This window comes from Carassius auratus, chromosome 27, assembly GCF_003368295.1.
Source record: "Carassius auratus strain Wakin chromosome 27, ASM336829v1, whole genome shotgun sequence".
Lineage (NCBI taxonomy): Eukaryota > Metazoa > Chordata > Actinopteri > Cypriniformes > Cyprinidae > Carassius > Carassius auratus.
The window spans coordinates 14,658,092-14,676,243 of record NC_039269.1 but is presented as its reverse complement, the minus strand read 5'-3'; the positions used below and the strand labels follow the sequence as shown (position 1 = coordinate 14,676,243).

General features: G+C 37.9%; 3 protein-coding genes and 1 long non-coding RNA gene across 5 annotated transcripts in view; 2 read left to right on the top strand and 2 right to left on the bottom strand.

Moving 5' to 3' along the window:
• Positions 1-254: 254 nt before the first annotated feature.
• Positions 255-7,424, bottom strand: LOC113045619 (SUZ domain-containing protein 1). Its single transcript, XM_026206092.1, has 4 exons — positions 7,282-7,424; positions 5,880-5,929; positions 5,510-5,779; positions 255-1,985 (listed from the first exon to the last, which is right to left on the bottom strand). Exons 1-4 carry the CDS (start codon positions 7,330-7,332, stop codon positions 1,871-1,873), a joined length of 486 nt encoding a protein of 161 aa, XP_026061877.1. The 5' UTR covers positions 7,333-7,424; the 3' UTR covers positions 255-1,870.
• A 1,357-nt stretch (positions 7,425-8,781) lies between these two features.
• LOC113045607 (transmembrane protein 82-like) lies at positions 8,782-11,407 on the top strand. Its single transcript, XM_026206079.1, has 7 exons — positions 8,782-9,205; positions 9,322-9,408; positions 9,623-9,695; positions 9,829-10,006; positions 10,104-10,521; positions 10,779-10,960; positions 11,074-11,407. The coding sequence occupies exons 2-7, from the start codon at positions 9,324-9,326 to the stop codon at positions 11,155-11,157; spliced, it is 1,020 nt and encodes a 339-aa protein (XP_026061864.1). The 5' UTR covers positions 8,782-9,205; positions 9,322-9,323; the 3' UTR covers positions 11,158-11,407.
• Positions 11,408-11,795: 388 nt separating this feature from the next.
• LOC113045620 (uncharacterized) lies at positions 11,796-13,299 on the bottom strand. The gene is made up of 2 exons (XR_003276011.1): positions 12,149-13,299; positions 11,796-12,062 (listed from the first exon to the last, which is right to left on the bottom strand). It is a non-coding gene; the product is annotated as an uncharacterized LOC113045620 (long non-coding RNA).
• Positions 13,300-13,453: 154 nt separating this feature from the next.
• Positions 13,454-18,152, top strand: part of LOC113045596 (msx2-interacting protein) — a 28,895-nt gene continuing 24,196 nt past the window's right edge. The window contains exons 1-2 of one of the 2 annotated variants that reach the window (XM_026206048.1): positions 13,454-13,671; positions 17,005-17,325. In XM_026206048.1, the coding sequence (XP_026061833.1) occupies positions 13,589-13,671; positions 17,005-17,325 (404 nt within the window). In that variant the 5' untranslated portion in view covers positions 13,454-13,588. Of the gene's footprint in view, positions 13,672-15,570; positions 16,265-17,004; positions 17,326-18,152 lie in introns of those variants that run through there. The other variant, XM_026206047.1, reaches the window with a different exon arrangement.

Below are 18,152 nucleotides of genomic sequence, written 5' to 3'. Positions count from 1 at the left end.
GAATATCAATGGATCTTTATGCAGACTAAATGTTGTCAATATTTTCAATAAAACATAAGCACAAATTGTTCAGAAAAAGATCAATAACATGATCTTAGGATTTTTTATTAAATGCTTCCTTTAAACAATTTTGACATAGAGCGGTTACTGGAAGGACTAGTTTGCATCATGTGTCTGCAAACCAAGGATGCCATTAGAAGTGAAAGTAAGAAAATTCCCCATTTCAAATCATTGAAAGAACTGAAACAATTAAATTATTTAAAAAGTCTTTATTAAATGGGCATTTTGAAAAGTATTTACAGACAGATTTCCGTGTTCTCAGGCAGACTGTGACAAACCCGTCTGGTCTGATTGGTTACAGCACAATGGGTGAACAATGACATGTCAGATTAAAGGGTATTTCTATAAACTGCATGAGGCAGAGGTATCACTCATGGATAGCACAAGAGAGTAAGGTTTAGGAAGAAAATTAAAAAAAAGCAAAAAAAAAAAAAAAAAACGGGGAGAGAAAGGTCAAGAAAGTCAAGAAAGGTAGTATGGCTCTTCATGTAGACACTGTATTGCGAGAGCCTAAGCAACTAGGTCAACTTAACACTATATTAAAGTTGCGTTGTTAAGTGCGGTGTGACACACTTTTCTCTTAGGTTTTAATAAATGTTAAATAATCTCTTATAGGATATTCTGTAATCCAGTCATGGAGGTGTTTCTCAAATGATCTTGAAGCCATACTTCATGTAAGCTAAACATTGCACCATAATTCAGTTAGAAACCTATCCACTGATACACAACTTCATTCATCCGCTCTTATTTCCTCACAACAACCTGAGTTCCTACATGCGTTAAAAAAAAATAAAAAAATACGAGAGAAAGAAAAGATAAATGGCCAACAGCAGATTTGATGAGAAAGTGGGGTGAGAGGAGCTAGCGAAATGATTTCTCCCCCCACCCCCCTTTCTTCTTTCCAGCACAAGGAATATTAACACAAGTCATCTTTCCACTCGATTTCACTTTCAACGCAGAGCTCTAAAAATGACAACCTTTTTGAATCATATGAAAGGCATAGAAGCGGTTTAAAAATGTGATTTTCTGCACTCATTTAATACTCTACTAGTTCTTTTCTTATTCTTACTTTATGTAGAAATCAGGACAGTCAGAGGAAGACCCATGAGTAAAACAACATAAAAAAAAAAAAAAAGAGAAGAGAGAGAAAGATAACCGTAAACAATAAAGAACTTAAAGTCAGTTTGAGTTTCCACAACATACCCTAACTGTATCTTACCCATTTAAAAACATATGGCAATAAGCAGACCCTGCCGGTAATAACCAAAATTAAAATAAAAGACAAACACTAGCAATACAAAAGCTTGAGAGAAGAGTGTGGAAGGGAGGTCTGGATAATTAGTGATATTTCTAGAATTATTGCTGAAGGAAGCTGGTGCCTCAAAACATCCTTTTAAAGGTTCTAGCACATCCAGCGCTTGTTTTCTTCCGTTTCAAATGTTTCTTCAGAGGACTTGACTTGACAGGCTGGCTGACACGAGGAAGGGACAATAGTTCTGCAGTTTGTTTCATTTCTCTCTATTTTCGTTTTGATTTTGGCGGGTGGGGGCTGGACATCACAGTGAGCAGTGTCCGGAAGCGAGGTCCTCATCACAGTGTAAAAGCGGGGAACGTTCCCCATTCGCTCCTCTGGATCGTGTTTCTTTCCCCGGTTACATTCCACACATGCCGTGCTGGATTCGAGAGGGTTTCGTACTTACTTAAAAACCATCCCACATCCTAAATATTGATTTAAAAAAATTTGAATTTCAACAGTATTCTGGGAGACCCACTGTAGCCTCTCCTTTTCTCCCAGGAAAGGCTGCTATTCCTATCTGCGCTGGTGGTGAAAGCCTTGTGTACCATCTGGACCAGCTGGCTGTCGAACCACGTGGTTTCCTGAACGGTTTTCCTCTGAAAGTGTATGGCTGCTTCCACGTGGGGATCTGATTGAGGATAGACAATATGTAAAATACACAATCAAAAATATACTGAGCATTTCAACATTTTAAAAGCAGCCGTTTGTAAATAACAAAATGCCCTGAGCCTTGGTTCTAGAAGTCTCCACAGAGTTTTCTTAAAGGGGACATCGTTTGCATATAAATGTGTCTTAGCCGCTTGTGGACACAAGCATACTAAAATCATAAAAACCATTCACGGCTTTTTTTTTCATCCCGAAAAAACCCTACCCACTCTCAATTATCAAGTCGTTTCTATTATCAGTCTCCGCCCACAATCACTGATGGACCCCGTATTAGCATATTCCTCCAGTTGTACATTGTCCCCCATTTTCTCTGTGCTGGAGCAGCTATAGCGACGACGATGTCAAATAAGCAATGCAGTGTTTTTTTGTAGTTGGATGTAAAAGTTAACTTAGAGTCAATCTTCATTTTCTCCTAACATGAGAACCACTGAGGACACAGTGCATTAGTTTTGTTACACAAAAACAGAAGAGAGGGGTGGACTGAGCAGTAGCTCATTATCATTTAGAGAGAACAGAGTTGTTTTTGATGGGGTAAAAAGGGTGTTGTTTTACATGACCACTGAGGAACTTTGAGCAAAGATTTTTGCAGATATTTCATGAAGACCCTAAAGAATCATACCAACTTGTGGAAAACGGACCATTCACACAGTACATGTTATTGCTTTGAAAAATGTGAGATGTGGGCAGTGGACTCGGGAAAAAATGCAGGGTCAAGAGAGGAGTTCTTTAAAGGCTGAACTTATTTTAACTGGAAAAGTAGCACAGTAGAATTCAAAAATGCATCCTAATCCAGCCTGAAGCCATGAAAAAAACAAATCAGCTCTGCAACAAATTACAACTTTAATAACTCTGATTAAAAATATGTGAAAATTGTCCACAATTCTTTGAATGAATTAACTATATTACATTTAAATAAATGTATGCCTTTGACAGAAGCTTTTATCCAAAGCGACTTACAGTGCATTCAGGCTAACAGTTTTTACCATATATGTGCTAATAATGTTAATATAACATGTGCGAACTATATGCAATGAAACACTGTAAAATTTGTTACCGATTTAGAAAAAAGCTTATGGGAAGTATGAAAAACACATTTTGCTAAAAATTATATATACACAACTAGGGATGTCAAATTTCGATTATTTCCATGATCGATCGTCGTTTAAATTAACGATCAATTAATCGATTAATCGTTAACCATAATACTGCAAAATGCGTCTATTGCAGGCACGCAGTCAGCGGTATGACAGGATGTGCAAAAGCCACACACACACACACAAAACGCTTTCTCACTTGAATTAAAGAGGTTTTAGTCTGAATAAAATGCTAGTAGCAGGATTATAAAATGAATAGATGCGATTATGATCATTTGATAAAATGAAGAGAGCGCGACATACTTTTGAGGTCATTTTACTTTGTTGACAGTTTCCAATCCCGCACGGAGAACGCTGAACGCGCATCTTTAAATGGTTTTGTGGTGCTCGTTGTTGTATTTTAAAGCACAATTGCAATGTTTTCAACTGACATTATTGTATAAAATTATCCGAATTGTGGAGCGCGTGTGACTGCTGCACATTAAGTGAACTACATCGGCGCTGCTGCACCAAAACACAGTTGCTCACATTAATTTGATCCTGCTGGATTCTGTCCTAGAAAATGTCAGATTTTTAAAAATCCGGCATGCAGCGCATTAGATCTTGACAGTGCATGCGTACAGACGAGGATGAGCGAGCGCGGCTTTGGCTAGATTTATTTGGAGGTTATTGCTCATGTCTCATTCGGCACAAATCGAAATGTTTCCATATTCGCAATGTATTTGAATGTTAAACTATTATTTATAATGTAAACTAGGCTTGTACTTAACACGCATTCGCATATAGACGGAAAAGATGATCCTCTTCATATGAGCAAAAACGTCCTTGGCATAACAGCAGAGTGGACCGGTATACTACGGTCTATTTAAACTGAATGCTCCAGGAATGTGTCGGTCACAGCGCCTATTAATCGCTGTTTTGAATCCAGCAATTATTTATTTAGAAATGATAAGATCTGATTATGACAAGTGTGGTATAAAAGCTTTGTTTATTAGAGGAATAATAGGTTAACTGGAAAATGTTAGATTGCGACCATGCTTTTGGACCCCATAGTCTTCATTTACGCGGCTTTGTTCTGGTTTGCCGGTTGGTCACGAATTTCCACAAATTCAGTATATTTAGGCATTGTTTCTTTTCCTAAATCTTCATAGTCTAACCCTCTAATTTCCCAGGTTTATTTTATTATCTTTCGCTTTTAATAACTGTTTTCGCATCTCTTACTGTGGTAAACATTGGAAGGGAAATTAAAGATTTCATGAATTAAGAATTCGTTCGATTTATTAATTTGTTGCCTTATTTCACTTAAATCATGGGTTATTTAGGGAACACAATTAATGAAACATGGACAATTGCCACATTAATAATTCGTAGGAATGAATTAACAAGTTGTAGGAATGAATAGACTACCTGTCCTGTCACTGTGTCCCGCAGCCCTGCAAAGCGCACGATATAGAACAGTTATCTGATGAAATGATTAGTAACTACATTTCTATTGCATTTAATGTTGAAGAACTTTTATGTTGTTTCTATTTTAATGTACTTTAAAGTTTAAATCACATTAAAAGCTTAATTTGTACATTGTGAATGAATGATGATGCTTTTATATATCGTCACCGTCACTCACAGCCGCTCGCACGTGTTGAGTGCGCATGAGCCGCAGGCAGCCCAACATTGAATCGGTTAACCGACCATCGATAGCCTTAATCGATTGCATCTCTTATCGACAATTAATCGATCATCGATTAATCGTTGACATCCCTATACACAACCATTCAAAAGTTTGGGGTCAGTAAGATTTCATGTTTTTAAATTGATTAAATAATGTAATAGTATTATAAAACAGTAATATAGTAATAATTAAATATTAAAATTTGAAATCACTTTTCTATTTTAATATATTTTAAATAATTTATTACTCCAATGGCGAAGCTGAATTTCCAACAGTCACATGATCCTTTAGAAATCATTCTAATACGCTGAATTGCTGCTCAAGAAACATTTATTATTATCATTGTCGAAAAACAGTTGTACTACTTAATATTTTGGGGGAAACCATTCATTCTTTCAGGAATCTTTGATGAATATTAAGTTCAAAAGATTAGTATCTATTGGAAATAGAAAACTTTTGTTACATTATAAAATCTTTACGGTCACTTTTGATCAATTTAATAATATTATGCTAAATAAGCACTCTATATCAAGGATCTTCCCATAATCCACAACATAAATCGAAGTTGTTGACTCAGCTATTATGATGCTCACTTATGGTGGCTCACTTATTTAGCTCAGTCTCAGAGCACATGGAAAAGTTTATACAATATCATACAAAAAATACATATTTAACTTCCAGAACCATGAGAGTTTTGCTCTAATGAGCGTGTCAGTATTTTACCGGTCTGAATTGGGTCTCTCCTGTGGCGTGTCATCAGGAGTAGCACTGCCAAGGATTCTCTTCCTGGCCTCTGCATATTCTGCCTCTCGCTGAGCTAAGGATTTGACTTGTGGGGAGGGTCGAGTCTGCGTCACAGATGATCCTAAAGATCCATTACTGGAGGGTCGCTTTAAAATACGAATCTGAGGTGGGGGTGCTGCGGGGAGGGAGTCATCCTGGATGACGATGGCTGTTCTCATCGGAGAACGGCTCGAACTGCCACTTGAAAGTCTGGAAGAGCATCCAAAAAAAAAAAAAAAAATGATTAAGAGTAAAACAAGCTACACTGAGCAAAATATGGACTCAAAAACTAAAGGATGAGCAGACACACCTTTCTTTGTGACTGATTCGAAGCTTTTCCTCTAGTCTTCTTTCCATTTCCTAAGTCAAACACAAAAACATGAACACTTCTACTAGAAGAAGATCTCATAACATCTTACCTTATTAAACAGTACAGGCAGGCCGCTTCAAAGAGCCCCTGAAGCAGCAGCACGTTTTCAGTTTCACAAAGTTATTTATATATCCTCAGTGCAGTGGCTAAATTAATGACAAGGCCGAATTACAGAGTGCTGCTTGAGTAGGTAGACAATTTTATGAGGCTTTTCTAAACAGAGACTTTAGGGAAACATTGAAATGTGTTTACAGAGCCTAATGGCTGGGGGCTTGACTTCACTGCCAGACAAATACTGACATCAACTCTTTATATGTCTCAACGTTTTAAAAGAGCTCAATATTTGAAAGCAACCAATGGTACATGGTAACATTCTGCGTGATCGCGCTCTCTCTATATATGCTACTAAATGTTATTCCAGTCACGTATTGAGAGAAATGTCAATGAAAGTGAATGGGGACTGAGACTGGATATTGCCTCTTCGCAGTACAGACGAAAAAGGGCCAGAAATGCGAGTAGACGACAGCTTCTTTTTTAATTGAGTGAGAAATTATTTTAAATGTATCTACAAAACAATGTTAACTTAGCCCTCATGAGATCCACACATATGCACGATACGAAAGTTGTGACAAGAACGGGGCTTATTGAGATAAACCTTCCATTTGTAATCTGAATCACTACAAATACTTAACTAAATTGAGATATGCTGATTTGCAAATACATTGTTCCACAGTATCATTGACAACAGACCCCAGGACAAATTGAGAACTTGTGAAACCGCCTGTTGACTGTCTGAATGCAGACTCTCCCACTTCGATACTCCGCTGCTTTGAATTCGTATTTCCGCATCAAATAAACTCATAAAATTCTACACATCAAAAACACACAGACCCTTCTCTACGACATCCAACTGGTCTCGGCCGATTCGGCAGCCAGCTATGTTTTTTTATGCGGTGGCAAAGAAAGATTTTTTATTATTCATCGGAAGTTGGCCCTGCTAACTAGTTAGCAGACAGTTTTATTTTATTAACTTTACGTCAATATTGCTTAGAACACAAATTGTTTTACGCGACGCACGAACGCGTCACTTCACCAATTGCCATTTTCAAAATCTCCTCTAGTTTACATACTGGTTTAAATTAAGAAATATCCCACAACATCTGATATGGGACCAGTTTCCCTTTAACTGCGGCCTACCGCACAACTCTAAATATACAGGCGTGACTAGCGCGCTAGCATGAGGCCGGTGGAATGAATCAGAATAATGCTCCACGCGAGGCTATCTACGTTGAAAATACTGTTTGTAGAAGACAGAAGAAATGCGCAGCTATCGCATATTTACCCCACTGTCGGCAGCCTCTTCCCAGCTCTCGGCGACCTCCTCATCATCCATGTTTCCACTCTTGGCTAACTAGGGGCTTCCCTCAGTCCACACGCTAACGCACATTTTCCCTCTACAGCGTCAATGAGCCGCTTAGAGTTACACAGTAGCGCCATCTGCTGCAGGGAGGATAGAGTTACACAAATGCTAAGAATAATAAAACAGTGTTTACACAGGTAATAGGAATAATAAAAAAAGTACTAGTTTAACAACAAAAGGCAGATCACGTGCACGGGCTGCTACACTCCAGGTTTCTCAAAGTATCCACTTACAAATAAAAAACAGCGGATACTGGTTGCAAGGTTAGAAGGTTAGATTTCATGGACTGTATTGAAAAATATGCTACTATGTGAATGCAAATTCATTTTTCCATAGGTTACATAGCTATATGGCCCATAAACAAAAAGACACTGTGGTTTCATATTATCATTTTGACCGAATGAATCTTCAGCGAGCCTTGCCCTTTGCCACAATGACAGGAAAAGTCATGCATTCTGCAGTTGAAAGATACTGTTGACCACAGCAATTGCCTTGTTTTGTGTAAAATGTGAATGCACTTAATTATGATCTTGAATGAACTCCTAATGACTAATCATTTTTTAGTGAATTGGGGATCCTGGTATGACCGCGTTAAAGGATACTGGAGGGAAAGGCATAACAAGAGAATCCTTTACATATTCTATGAAGACATGGTCAATCAGCTTTCATTAAAACATTACATATTATTTTCTTATTATAGAATTAGTTCAGCCAAAAAAAATATACATATGTATAAATAAATAGAGATGAGTTTGTTTCTTCATTGGAACAGATTTGGAGAAATGTAGCATTAGCCTGCTTTATTTGCTCACCTTTGGATCCTCTGCAGTGAATGCATGCTGTCAGAATGAGAATCCAATCAGATGATAAAAAATCACAATAATCCACAAGTATAAGTAATCCACAAGATGCATGTTTGTAAAAAAAGAAAGAAAAATTAATCAAAAAACATTTTGAACTACAAACTTCTGCTACTGTCTAAAATATGAGTACTCTGTACATACTATTGCTTTCTCCGGTTAAAAGTTATCTTGTCTGAATCAGGAGAAAAATATGCACATATAAAACATTTTTTACAAATGAAAAAAAAAAAAACACAGTCCAAAACTAACAAATATGTCAGTGGATTTTGATGTGAGAGGACAACAGGGGACTTTTTAACTGGAAGCGCTGAGAAACATGTTATGATTAATTTAAATTGGATTTCTATTCTTTTGCAGAATTTAAATTGATTTTATTTTATAGATGAGGATGGTGACTAGAAGAATCAAATAATGGCTGATTGTCCTATTCCAATACGGTTCACAATATGAAAGACTGAAATGGAGTGTGTCTGTTTTCTAGTCCAGAAAAGATAATTACAATTTTCTAAATAATTTCTAAACTATTTAATCCCATATATGTTTCTATTTTGCCTCATAAAATACATTGTAATGTTGGGCAACAAACTGTACAATAGATGTACTACTCTGGATGAGTGGTAACTGTTGACTGTTCAAAGCTCTTGAATGCAGTGTAACGTTCAAGCCCCCTTATAAAATCTCTGGAGAGTACACATAATATTTGAACGAAAATGAAAATAATCCCCAGCAGAGGGCAGAATTTAATGTTTCTTTATTTCATATTTTTACCATTTTGAATCAGGAACAGGCCTCCGAAATAATTATGAAAATACATTAATGGATTAATATTGTGTGGCTGTAGAGAAACAAATCATACAGTTGTAAAAGCTGATCAAGGACTAAATGACCTTTGAGACTTTGCTACCAAACCTCCAACTCTAATATCTTGATAAAGGTTAAACGTGAGTGAAGATCGCAAACGCAACTGAAAATAACAAAACAAGGTCAGTAATACTTTTGATTTAAGATTTCAAATTTTCTTTTCTTTTGTGTGTGGCCAATTAGACCAGTGTCTATGTAAGCTAATCACTGGCGCACTAAACAATTTCTCACTACATAGGCATGTTGTCTTTCATTTCCCGGTTTGTGCCAAGTGTTCCTTCTTGTCTAACACTAAGTGCTCTTCCTCTACATAGCGTTTTACAAGGTGAGTAATTAAATTATAGTTCTGTCACAAATTTCCAATAATAAAGGCTTTCATTCTATATAATTCTGATAATATATTTATTAACTTATTCACACACACACACACACACACACACACACACACACACACACACACACACACACACATATATATATATATATATATATATATATATATATATACATATATGTCCTCTGTTTTATGTTAATCACAGGGCTTGTGGGTGCTTGTGGAATCTGGGTTCTTCGTAACCTTTTAAAAACTTACTTGTATGTTGAGGCACAGAGGTTAGTTATACTTCATGTTCTATGTTGTTTAACTCATGCTTTATGGTTGTATATAGTAGATATTTAATATTATATCATATTTAAATAATAAGATACGACAGTTTTTGTACATTTCTCTTGTCTGTCTTTTAAGTATCACAGATCCTGAAACAGACATTAAACGAAGGAACAGACTAAATGGTGGACTAAAAGAGAAAATCCAGTTCTGGATCCTAACTGTGGTTCTTTCTGTTGTGGGCTCTCGTGTTGCATCACTAATAGTTTTAGAGTTCTCCCTTAGAGCCATTTCAGCACGGATCACAGGAGGATCAGTACGAGCATAAGTGATTTATGACATTTAATAGATTTGTGCATGACAACTCGTTATCATTCTAGATAAAATGTTCTTGTTCTTTTTTTTTTTTTCAGGACTCAATAATGGACCCATTGTTACTGCTGATTATCCAGTGCCAGTTCTCCTTGGGCTGCGCTCTAACCTGCAGCCTAAATTTCCTCCATGAGGGGGCACCGCAAGGCTGGCTAAGCCTCCTCCTTGCAGTTGGACTGAGCTGGTTCTTGGCAAACAGGTGCAGCAGAGTATGGCGACATGTTAATACAATGTACCCAATACACAGTTCACAGCGCTATTGTGGACTTTGTATTGGACTATTAACCACTGGCACTTCTATATTAGCCTGGCTCTGCGTTGCCCTAATTATAACTTTTAGTGTATCTGGAATTGCTGCCATATCAAACATAAACCAGCACTTTCTATCAACCACTGAAGCTCTGAAATTTTGGACCCCACTCACAATCTGCTACACTCTTCTGGTTGTGAGCATGAATGGTAAGACAATCAAATGGCAACACTTAATAGTTTAACCACTTTTCTTTTCACTGGAATTCAAAAGCACAGCATTTATTTAAAATTGTATATATATATATATATATATATATATATATATATATATATATATATATATATGTATGTGTGTGTGTGTAAATATAAATATATATAAACAACATTTTAACAATATTTTAAATTTCATGTCAACACTGGCCATCATTTCTAATCTAATCATAAGTATATAATCAATCTTTCAGAGGATCGACATCAACCGCCCGGCCAACAGATTCTCAATACAGTCTTTGTGCGCCTGGGTGGGCTTTTTGTGTTACTGATTACAGTGGGCAGCTGGTCAGATGTGCTCCATGTTCTAATCTGCTTCATTGGTGAAGCTGTGTGCCTGTTACCGTCTCATGACCTTTTGGAAGCCATATATCAGGTTAGAACTAATAATTAATTGCATTTGCTGATCTCTTCATCTGATCCTCAAGGCATCAATTAGCTAACTAAGATTATGTGCATAAAATGTAACCACATACTGTATTTTCACAGCATGTCACCTATGTGTCTAAAGGCCCGTTAAAAAGCCACGGAAAACGGGAGGAACAAGGGACATTGGAAAGGAAACTGGAATAGGGTTGGATGAAAACAAACTTGACTTATGTATAAGTCTATTTATATACTGTACACACACGTGTTCTCTTCAAAATACAATCTAGGTCGTAAACATAATCCCATGAGGGTCTGTTGTTCGTCTGAAAAATTCACATTTTAGTAAAGATTATTCATATTTAAAGTCCATTTAGCTTTACTCCAGTTGCATTTTAGTACTGCATGAAAAAATCTTATGAATGCCTTCCATTATAATAAATATAACTATTCAGTGCAATGAATTGCATTCCCTCTATACCTAAATACGTTTTTTAAATCAAATATATAATTAGAGAACTTTACGTGATTAAATTAAATGTCAATTCTTGCCACAAAGGATATTTATTCTGATTATCTAGCCTATGACTTGAATAGGTACAGATAGAAACAGATAGTTGTATTTGCTAGGGTCACCCAGGCATTATAATAAAGGTAACTAATACAACAAAAACAGCTCAAAGAAGCAATTACACTCACTAAATAATTGCGTGTTGTCTTGTTACATTTTTAGCCCTTGGAACCCTCCAAGTGCTAAAGAAGTTATACTGAACTTGAACCCAAAATAGCTCCACTGGAAACAAAATGGCCGTGGCGCTGTCATTTCTTTTGTTGTGTTTTTTTTCCCCCTACACTAGGTTATGCTCAAAATGGCGTCATATTTCAAAGAACATTCTTTCAATAACTGGCGCCAAAAATTAACATCTGAACATTCACGAACATCGAGTGTGTGGTCTGTTTGTGACGCGGGCATGCGATCTGCAAGTGTTTAATTCTCCACGGTGAGGCTGTTCCAGGGTGTTTTAAAGCGCTCCAGCACACAAGCACAAACCATTTCTCGCAAACGCATTCCACATTCTGTCGCTGTTTTGTTTATAATCCCGTTGTTTCCTCTGTCGAATAAACACATTATAATTATTATTTTTTTTTTTAGCAATTTAGCAGTAAATGTCTTCATGTCCTTAGAAGTTTGCCACACCGTCTTGTGGTGCTTGGAAACAGGAAGAAGAAAAGAATATTGTTGTCCAAGTATCCAGGGGATTCATTTATTGTATAACATGCAACAATATTGTTTAGGCCTAAAGTGCGCGTTTGTATTTCCAACGTGCAACCAATCCCAAATCCACTGTCAAAGAATTACATTTTATTAGTTCTACTCCATAAATATTAAGGATTTAGGCAGATCCAGAAAGTCCATGCAATTCCAGTGAAGCCTCAAGACTGAATCTGAAGATTATGTGGCTTGCTCAAGATCCAGTTTGAGAACCAGCTCCACCTCAGTACAAGTTCCAGAATTTTCTGCCAGTCTGAGGGTTTGTAATTGCTCTTTGTCAAAACTCTATGTGGGCGTGTAAAGCGCACGCGCCATTCATCCATTGCAGTCCCTGTTTTGCCGCATTCTGGCGCATGCGTACATCAGATCTCACGCCTCGTGCATAGTTGGAAAACTGTCAAATGTTTGTTTTAATAAGGAAATGTTATATGATTGGACATTATATTTGGGTGTTTCTTCAGTACAGCATTTGATTGCAACAAGGTGATTAATCATCGCCTGTATTTACATTTTGGACAGTTGATCCTTTTATGTAAACAGGCTGTACTCATTAATTATTAAGCTTACATTCTACGCGATGCTTGTCTTTTCAAGTAACTAATCACGCTAAAGGCATCGTTCTCGTTGTAGTTAAGACTGGGAGATGACCGACCACTAATATCCCACAGTTACAGATGAAACTATTATTATCATCTAGAGAGAATCCAGTTGAATAAGTTATTTCTTCTAAATACACTACTCCACTACAGAGGACCTCGCCATGTCTTTGGTTTTGACTTGTAAGTCGTATATCAAACAGAAAGTCCCCACCTGGATTTTGGGAAAACAAATGGATGTGCAAACGTATACAAAGCAGCAGTAACTTACTGAAACTAATAATACTGTCAACACCGTCCAGCCACTGACTCGCAGATAAAAAGTTTGCGGTAAACCACAAGTCTCATACATTTACAACCCACGATAACGATTAACTTGCAATTTAAAGACACATTCTACAAATAGGCTGTCAAATTTCAAACTAAAGCAAATGAAACCAAGTCTGACTTTTACATTGCAAGTGTACACAGGGCATTTATCCAATTAATGAATGTTTGTATATTTCAAAGTGATTTACAATAAAATATGTCATGTCCGATTTTATCCATGTGGAATTCCGAGTGCTTATTGCATATGCGCGATCTCGTCATGAACCGGAGCGCGCTCCTCGACAGCAAGGTTCAGGCTCTCGTAGTCAACACAGCTTTCAAGTGCAAGCGGGTCCAATCGTAGTGTCGAGTCAGAGGAACTACTTGCCCCACCACACTCAGTCAGTCGGATTTAACTCTGTAAAATATTCTGTATGATCGGGGGACACCAAAACGCAGTATGGTCCGGGAAACCAGACATTTATGGGTGGGGAATTTACCAGAAAACGTACGAGAGGAAAAGATTATCGAGCACTTCAAACGGTAAGTGACGATTTGCCGAGACAACATCCAGCAATGTGCTTCCTTCAAGTGTTTTGGGGGGAAACAATAGCAGCACACCGGTGCAGAGTTAAACAGCTTAAATGTGTGCCACAACTTTCGCAGCGACGCTGCTATGGAGTTGGCTTGTTTTGGCTCACTTAACGTACGCTGGCTAGTGAGTTAGCTTTCGAGAGTCGCAGTCGTCGCTAGGTTGCTAATTAGCACGGAGGGTCGCATACAAGCGCATTACTTGTAGCTGCATAACTATTGGCTTCGTCTTGCTTTTTAAAATTTGCAACCCAGATGTTAGTAGCACATCTTAAAGGTAGTAACGTTTATTGATCGATGGTTGAAAAAAAAAAATACTGCGAGCGAGTTGAATGGGTTAAATGGTGTCTGTACTACTGAAGGCATTACAGTGGGTGTTGTTTTGAGCTTTCTCGGCTCAGATGTCATGAATGTCAGGCGAGCGCTGACCGTCAGTGGCTGCGTCCAAAAGAAGTCAAACAATAGCAGTGTGGGGATTACTTTCAAGACCAGTTTATGTTTGAAAATGTGCCAACCTGCAAATTAATGTGGCATTATATAAACTTGGCGACGGTTCCTATTACTGCACCAATTACGACGTTTAAGTTGTCAGCCAGAAGTTTGTGTATGAATGGCGGTGAGGTGAAATGTTTTGTTTAGCATGGCAGCAAGATGTGATCTTTAGTGTTAAAAGAAACCTCTAGAGTTCAAAACCATCTATATCTACACGTTATACCCTCATATCTGAGGGGGTGTTATGCCCATTTCTGACCTGTATGGATTCAGGTAATGCAAGGTGTCGTTTTTCAATGAATTCACTCATAAGTTACAACCTGGCTTCGGTTGGAAGGCGTAACTAAATCAGAATAGCACGGTTTGTTGGAGCTAAATGGTGCGAGTCTGTCTTCATCTGAAACAGCGTGGTGAGATTTTTCCCTCAGTAGTGACATCGCAGTATCGTGTATTACACGTCGAACACATTTGACTTCGTATCGTCCCAAAACATTAACTATATCGCACAGTTCTCTATAAAATGTTGGATTTTTACATACATCCAGCTTTATCCGCATTCATATACATGCAGTATGGCCAAGTAAAGCGAAACTGCATTGCAAGTATCAACTACATGATTGTTTGCAAAATGTAAACTATATAATCGCCCAGCTTCGTGCGACGAATACATGAAGGTATTATAAACATTAACGTTATATTCTTCTGTAAAGCTGCTTTAAAACCATGCAAATTGCAAAAAGCGCTATACATATAAGATTTACTTGACCAAAGGCTGTCTAACGACGTTAGTGACCACACATGCATAATCTGTTACGTGTTTGTACAAATAGTCAAAACACACAGATGTAGTCTTTGAAAAAAAAAATGCAGGTGTGATCGAACTCATCACAATGGTGTTTTTGTTGGGTTGTATAACTAGTTTGTATTGTGCTGGAGATTTCCAAGCTGAAGTTAATGAACATAACACTGAATAGCAAGATATTACTTTGCGAGTCGAACCCGCATATGAGATTTGTGTAAATAATTTATTCATCTACCAACCGCTTTGTTGTCTCAACGGCAGGCTTTTGTTCTATTTAGCTCTGAATTGTGGTAATGACGGTCAGCCCCTTGAACGGGAACTAAATAAATCGCGCTCACGCTCAATTGTGACGGAATATTAAAGGAGAAATTGTTTTTTGTTGTATAAAGGAAATACATGCAGATCTATTATGCTTCTATGTAAATAAATGCAACATTTAAGTACCCCGAAGTGATTTTGTGCACGGTGACTGTCAGAGCTCAGGTCAGTGCTGCAGAGGTACTTCTTGAAGATGGGGGACGCGAGAATGAATAAGCAGTGTGAATAGGTTTGTAAAATGGCGACGGAGATGTGAGTGTGAGAACTGGTGTGTCAGACAGCTGCTCACCTAGAGCTTCCATTTGAATGCCTGTTGTTTATTACTCATTTTCATATTTTGCTTACCAAGTGTTGTTTTAACCCCCCATGTACACCTGTAATCGATTTACGCATGTTTTATTTTATTTTTTTGATGATTGACAGCAAATTAATGTGTACTATAGTTACTTGAAGCTTATGTAAGCACCGTGTTTCAAGGATTTTAAAGTGTAAAATAACGTACGTTTGTTAATTATCCAGAGGAGGTACATAGGGAAGATGGAGTGTTACCAGTTTGGTGCCTAAAGAAGATCTGTAAAGCTGCAAAGACTAAAGTCTCAAATCCAAAGAGATATTCTTTATAAAAGTTAAGACTCGTCCATGACTTCCAAAAACGGCTTGTTTAAACACGCCCCCACATGTCTACATCACAATGTTGTTGCCAGCACCATGTTGTGGAGAAGCTGTGTTTCATTATGAACGTGAAACTACTTTTTTTTTGTTTTGCTTTCCAAAAGTGGACACGACTAGAAATCAGTGGTTAAGTTGCATTTACAACACTGTTCCAGAACAGTTTAAACCTAAATATTCGAATGTGTGCAGCAGATTTTATGGAGGACTGTTTCTTGATCCTGGGAGAGTAGACTACATGCTGGCTGTTCTGACTCTCAGTCTGTAAGTACGTTTTCATATGTAAAGGATTTGCCACTGATGATTCAAACGTCGTGTCGCACCAGTGTTCTGACTGGGACAGGCATCGCAGTATGGCAAGGGGCATAACAATTCTGTTACACGCTTTTGGCATACAGTTTTGGCATTCACAATCACAGCACACTGGATAGCTGGCCAATCAGAGCTCTCGCTTTTTTGCGATGAGTTTTGTAAAGAATGATGCGCTTCAGAAAGGCGGGACATAGAGGTAAAACAATAATGCACAGTATGTTGAAAATGTGTTTTTTGAACCCTAAACTTCATAATCACATTACATTACACCAAACACACAAAATAATGTTATTTTTAGCTAAATCATATTACCCCTTTAATGCTAGGAAGAGGCTATGTTGGTTTTTTTGCAACTCTGTGGTGCACCAGAAACAGGTTATCAAAATCTGATATTTGTTTTCCTGTCATGATTATTGGATGTATTCAAATGAAGGGAGATATTACTGGCATATGGTTGATGCTACTCATACAGTGGTACTTTTTTGTGGGATGATGCAGAAGGCAGGCTGTTTTTATTTGAATAGACTTATTTACATATTGCACAAATGACTGGCATGCAGGTTTGTTTTTTATCAGCCCTTTGCGTATTGGATGTAGATGGTTATTCATATCAGCATAATTGATTGCAAGTATCATGCAGTGCATCAGTGTTGGCTACAATTAATTTGGCAATTTTTGTTTTGCTTTTTTAGGTATGGACGTGTGGAGAGTGTCAAGGTGCTCCCGAAACGTGGATCGGAGGGTGGAGTGGCAGCTTTTGTGGATTTTGTGGACATTAAGAGTGCTCAGAAAGCTCATAATTCTATCAACAAGATGGGAGACAGGGACCTACGCACCGATTACAATGAGCCAGGAACTATTCCCAGTGCAGCTCGAGGCCTGGATGATAGCCTGTCCATAGCCACTCGTGGGCGGGATGTTTCAGGGTTCACAAGGGGGGCGGGGGGCCCTGTGTATGGGCCTCCTGTGTCACTCCACAGCAGAGAGGGACGCTTTGAACGCAGACTAGACGGGTAAGTGGACATAGTTTTTCTGAAGGCAGGGGAACCATTCGTTTCTCGTAACTCATCTCTCCCTCCCAGTTATTTCCGTCATTAATTGGGCTGATTTATTGTTTTGGGGGTGGGTGACATAAGGGAAATTAAGAGAACACTCTGGAGAGTATTAATTTGGGCATCAAACTTTGATGGTCGAGGTCTGTCATCAATCACCATGTAAAGCGAGCCAGTTTTGAAGTTTGTCAAAAGCATGGTGATCATGCAACAAATTCATTATAATTATGTAGAGATTAGCGTACCTCTGCATGGGGATTCTCTCAGAGTTGGATATCGCTGCGAAGAGAATCCAGGGCATGTTTTGGATATCAAAATATTCCGGGATTTCTGGAAACCAATGTGAATCCTTGACCTGCGGCCTTACCTGGAATTGCCCTATTCTGGAGTACTGTACCGCCCAAGGTGGATTAATATCTTACATCATGTGTTTTTGCTCCGTTATTGTAACACGATTACGGTGTTAAACAATTAAGACCCATTGATTGGTAATTGGATTATTGAAATGGGTGGTTTAGGATCAGTTCCCTTCCATGATCTGGAGTGCTCTGGATGGTATTCTCTGGATTCTTAATCACACTGGATTAATACGACCCAATGACAAGGATATTCTATCACTACGGTTTCTTTTCTATATATATATGTTTTTGGGGGAATTATTTGTGGTGTTAGGGTTTGGCTGTTAATTACATGGGAGACTTCTGCCATTGATCAACATGGTAGAATGTGACAGAAACATAGTGAGCAAATCTCTTTATTTATCCATTACTTATTTCTCAACCATTTAA

What these genes read in the sequence shown, in the direction of transcription:
- LOC113045619 (XM_026206092.1), bottom strand. Translation starts at nt 7,332, where the DNA reads ATGGATGATGAGGAGGTCGCCGAGAGCTGGGAAGAGGCTGCCGACAGT. An exon ending in AAGAGGCTGCCGACAGTGGG is followed by an intron (nt 5,930 to 7,281) that starts GTAAATATGCGA and finishes TGTTTGACTTAG; the next exon opens with GAAATGGAAAGAAGACTAGA. An exon ending in GAGAGACCCAATTCAGACCG is followed by an intron (nt 1,986 to 5,509) that starts GTAAAATACTGA and finishes ATCCTCAATCAG; the next exon opens with ATCCCCACGTGGAAGCAGCC.
- LOC113045607 (XM_026206079.1), top strand. Translation starts at nt 9,324, where the DNA reads ATGTTGTCTTTCATTTCCCGGTTTGTGCCAAGTGTTCCTTCTTGTCTA. An exon ending in TCTACATAGCGTTTTACAAG is followed by an intron (nt 9,409 to 9,622) that starts GTGAGTAATTAA and finishes TGTTAATCACAG; the next exon opens with GGCTTGTGGGTGCTTGTGGA. An exon ending in TCTGGTTGTGAGCATGAATG is followed by an intron (nt 10,522 to 10,778) that starts GTAAGACAATCA and finishes TCAATCTTTCAG; the next exon opens with AGGATCGACATCAACCGCCC.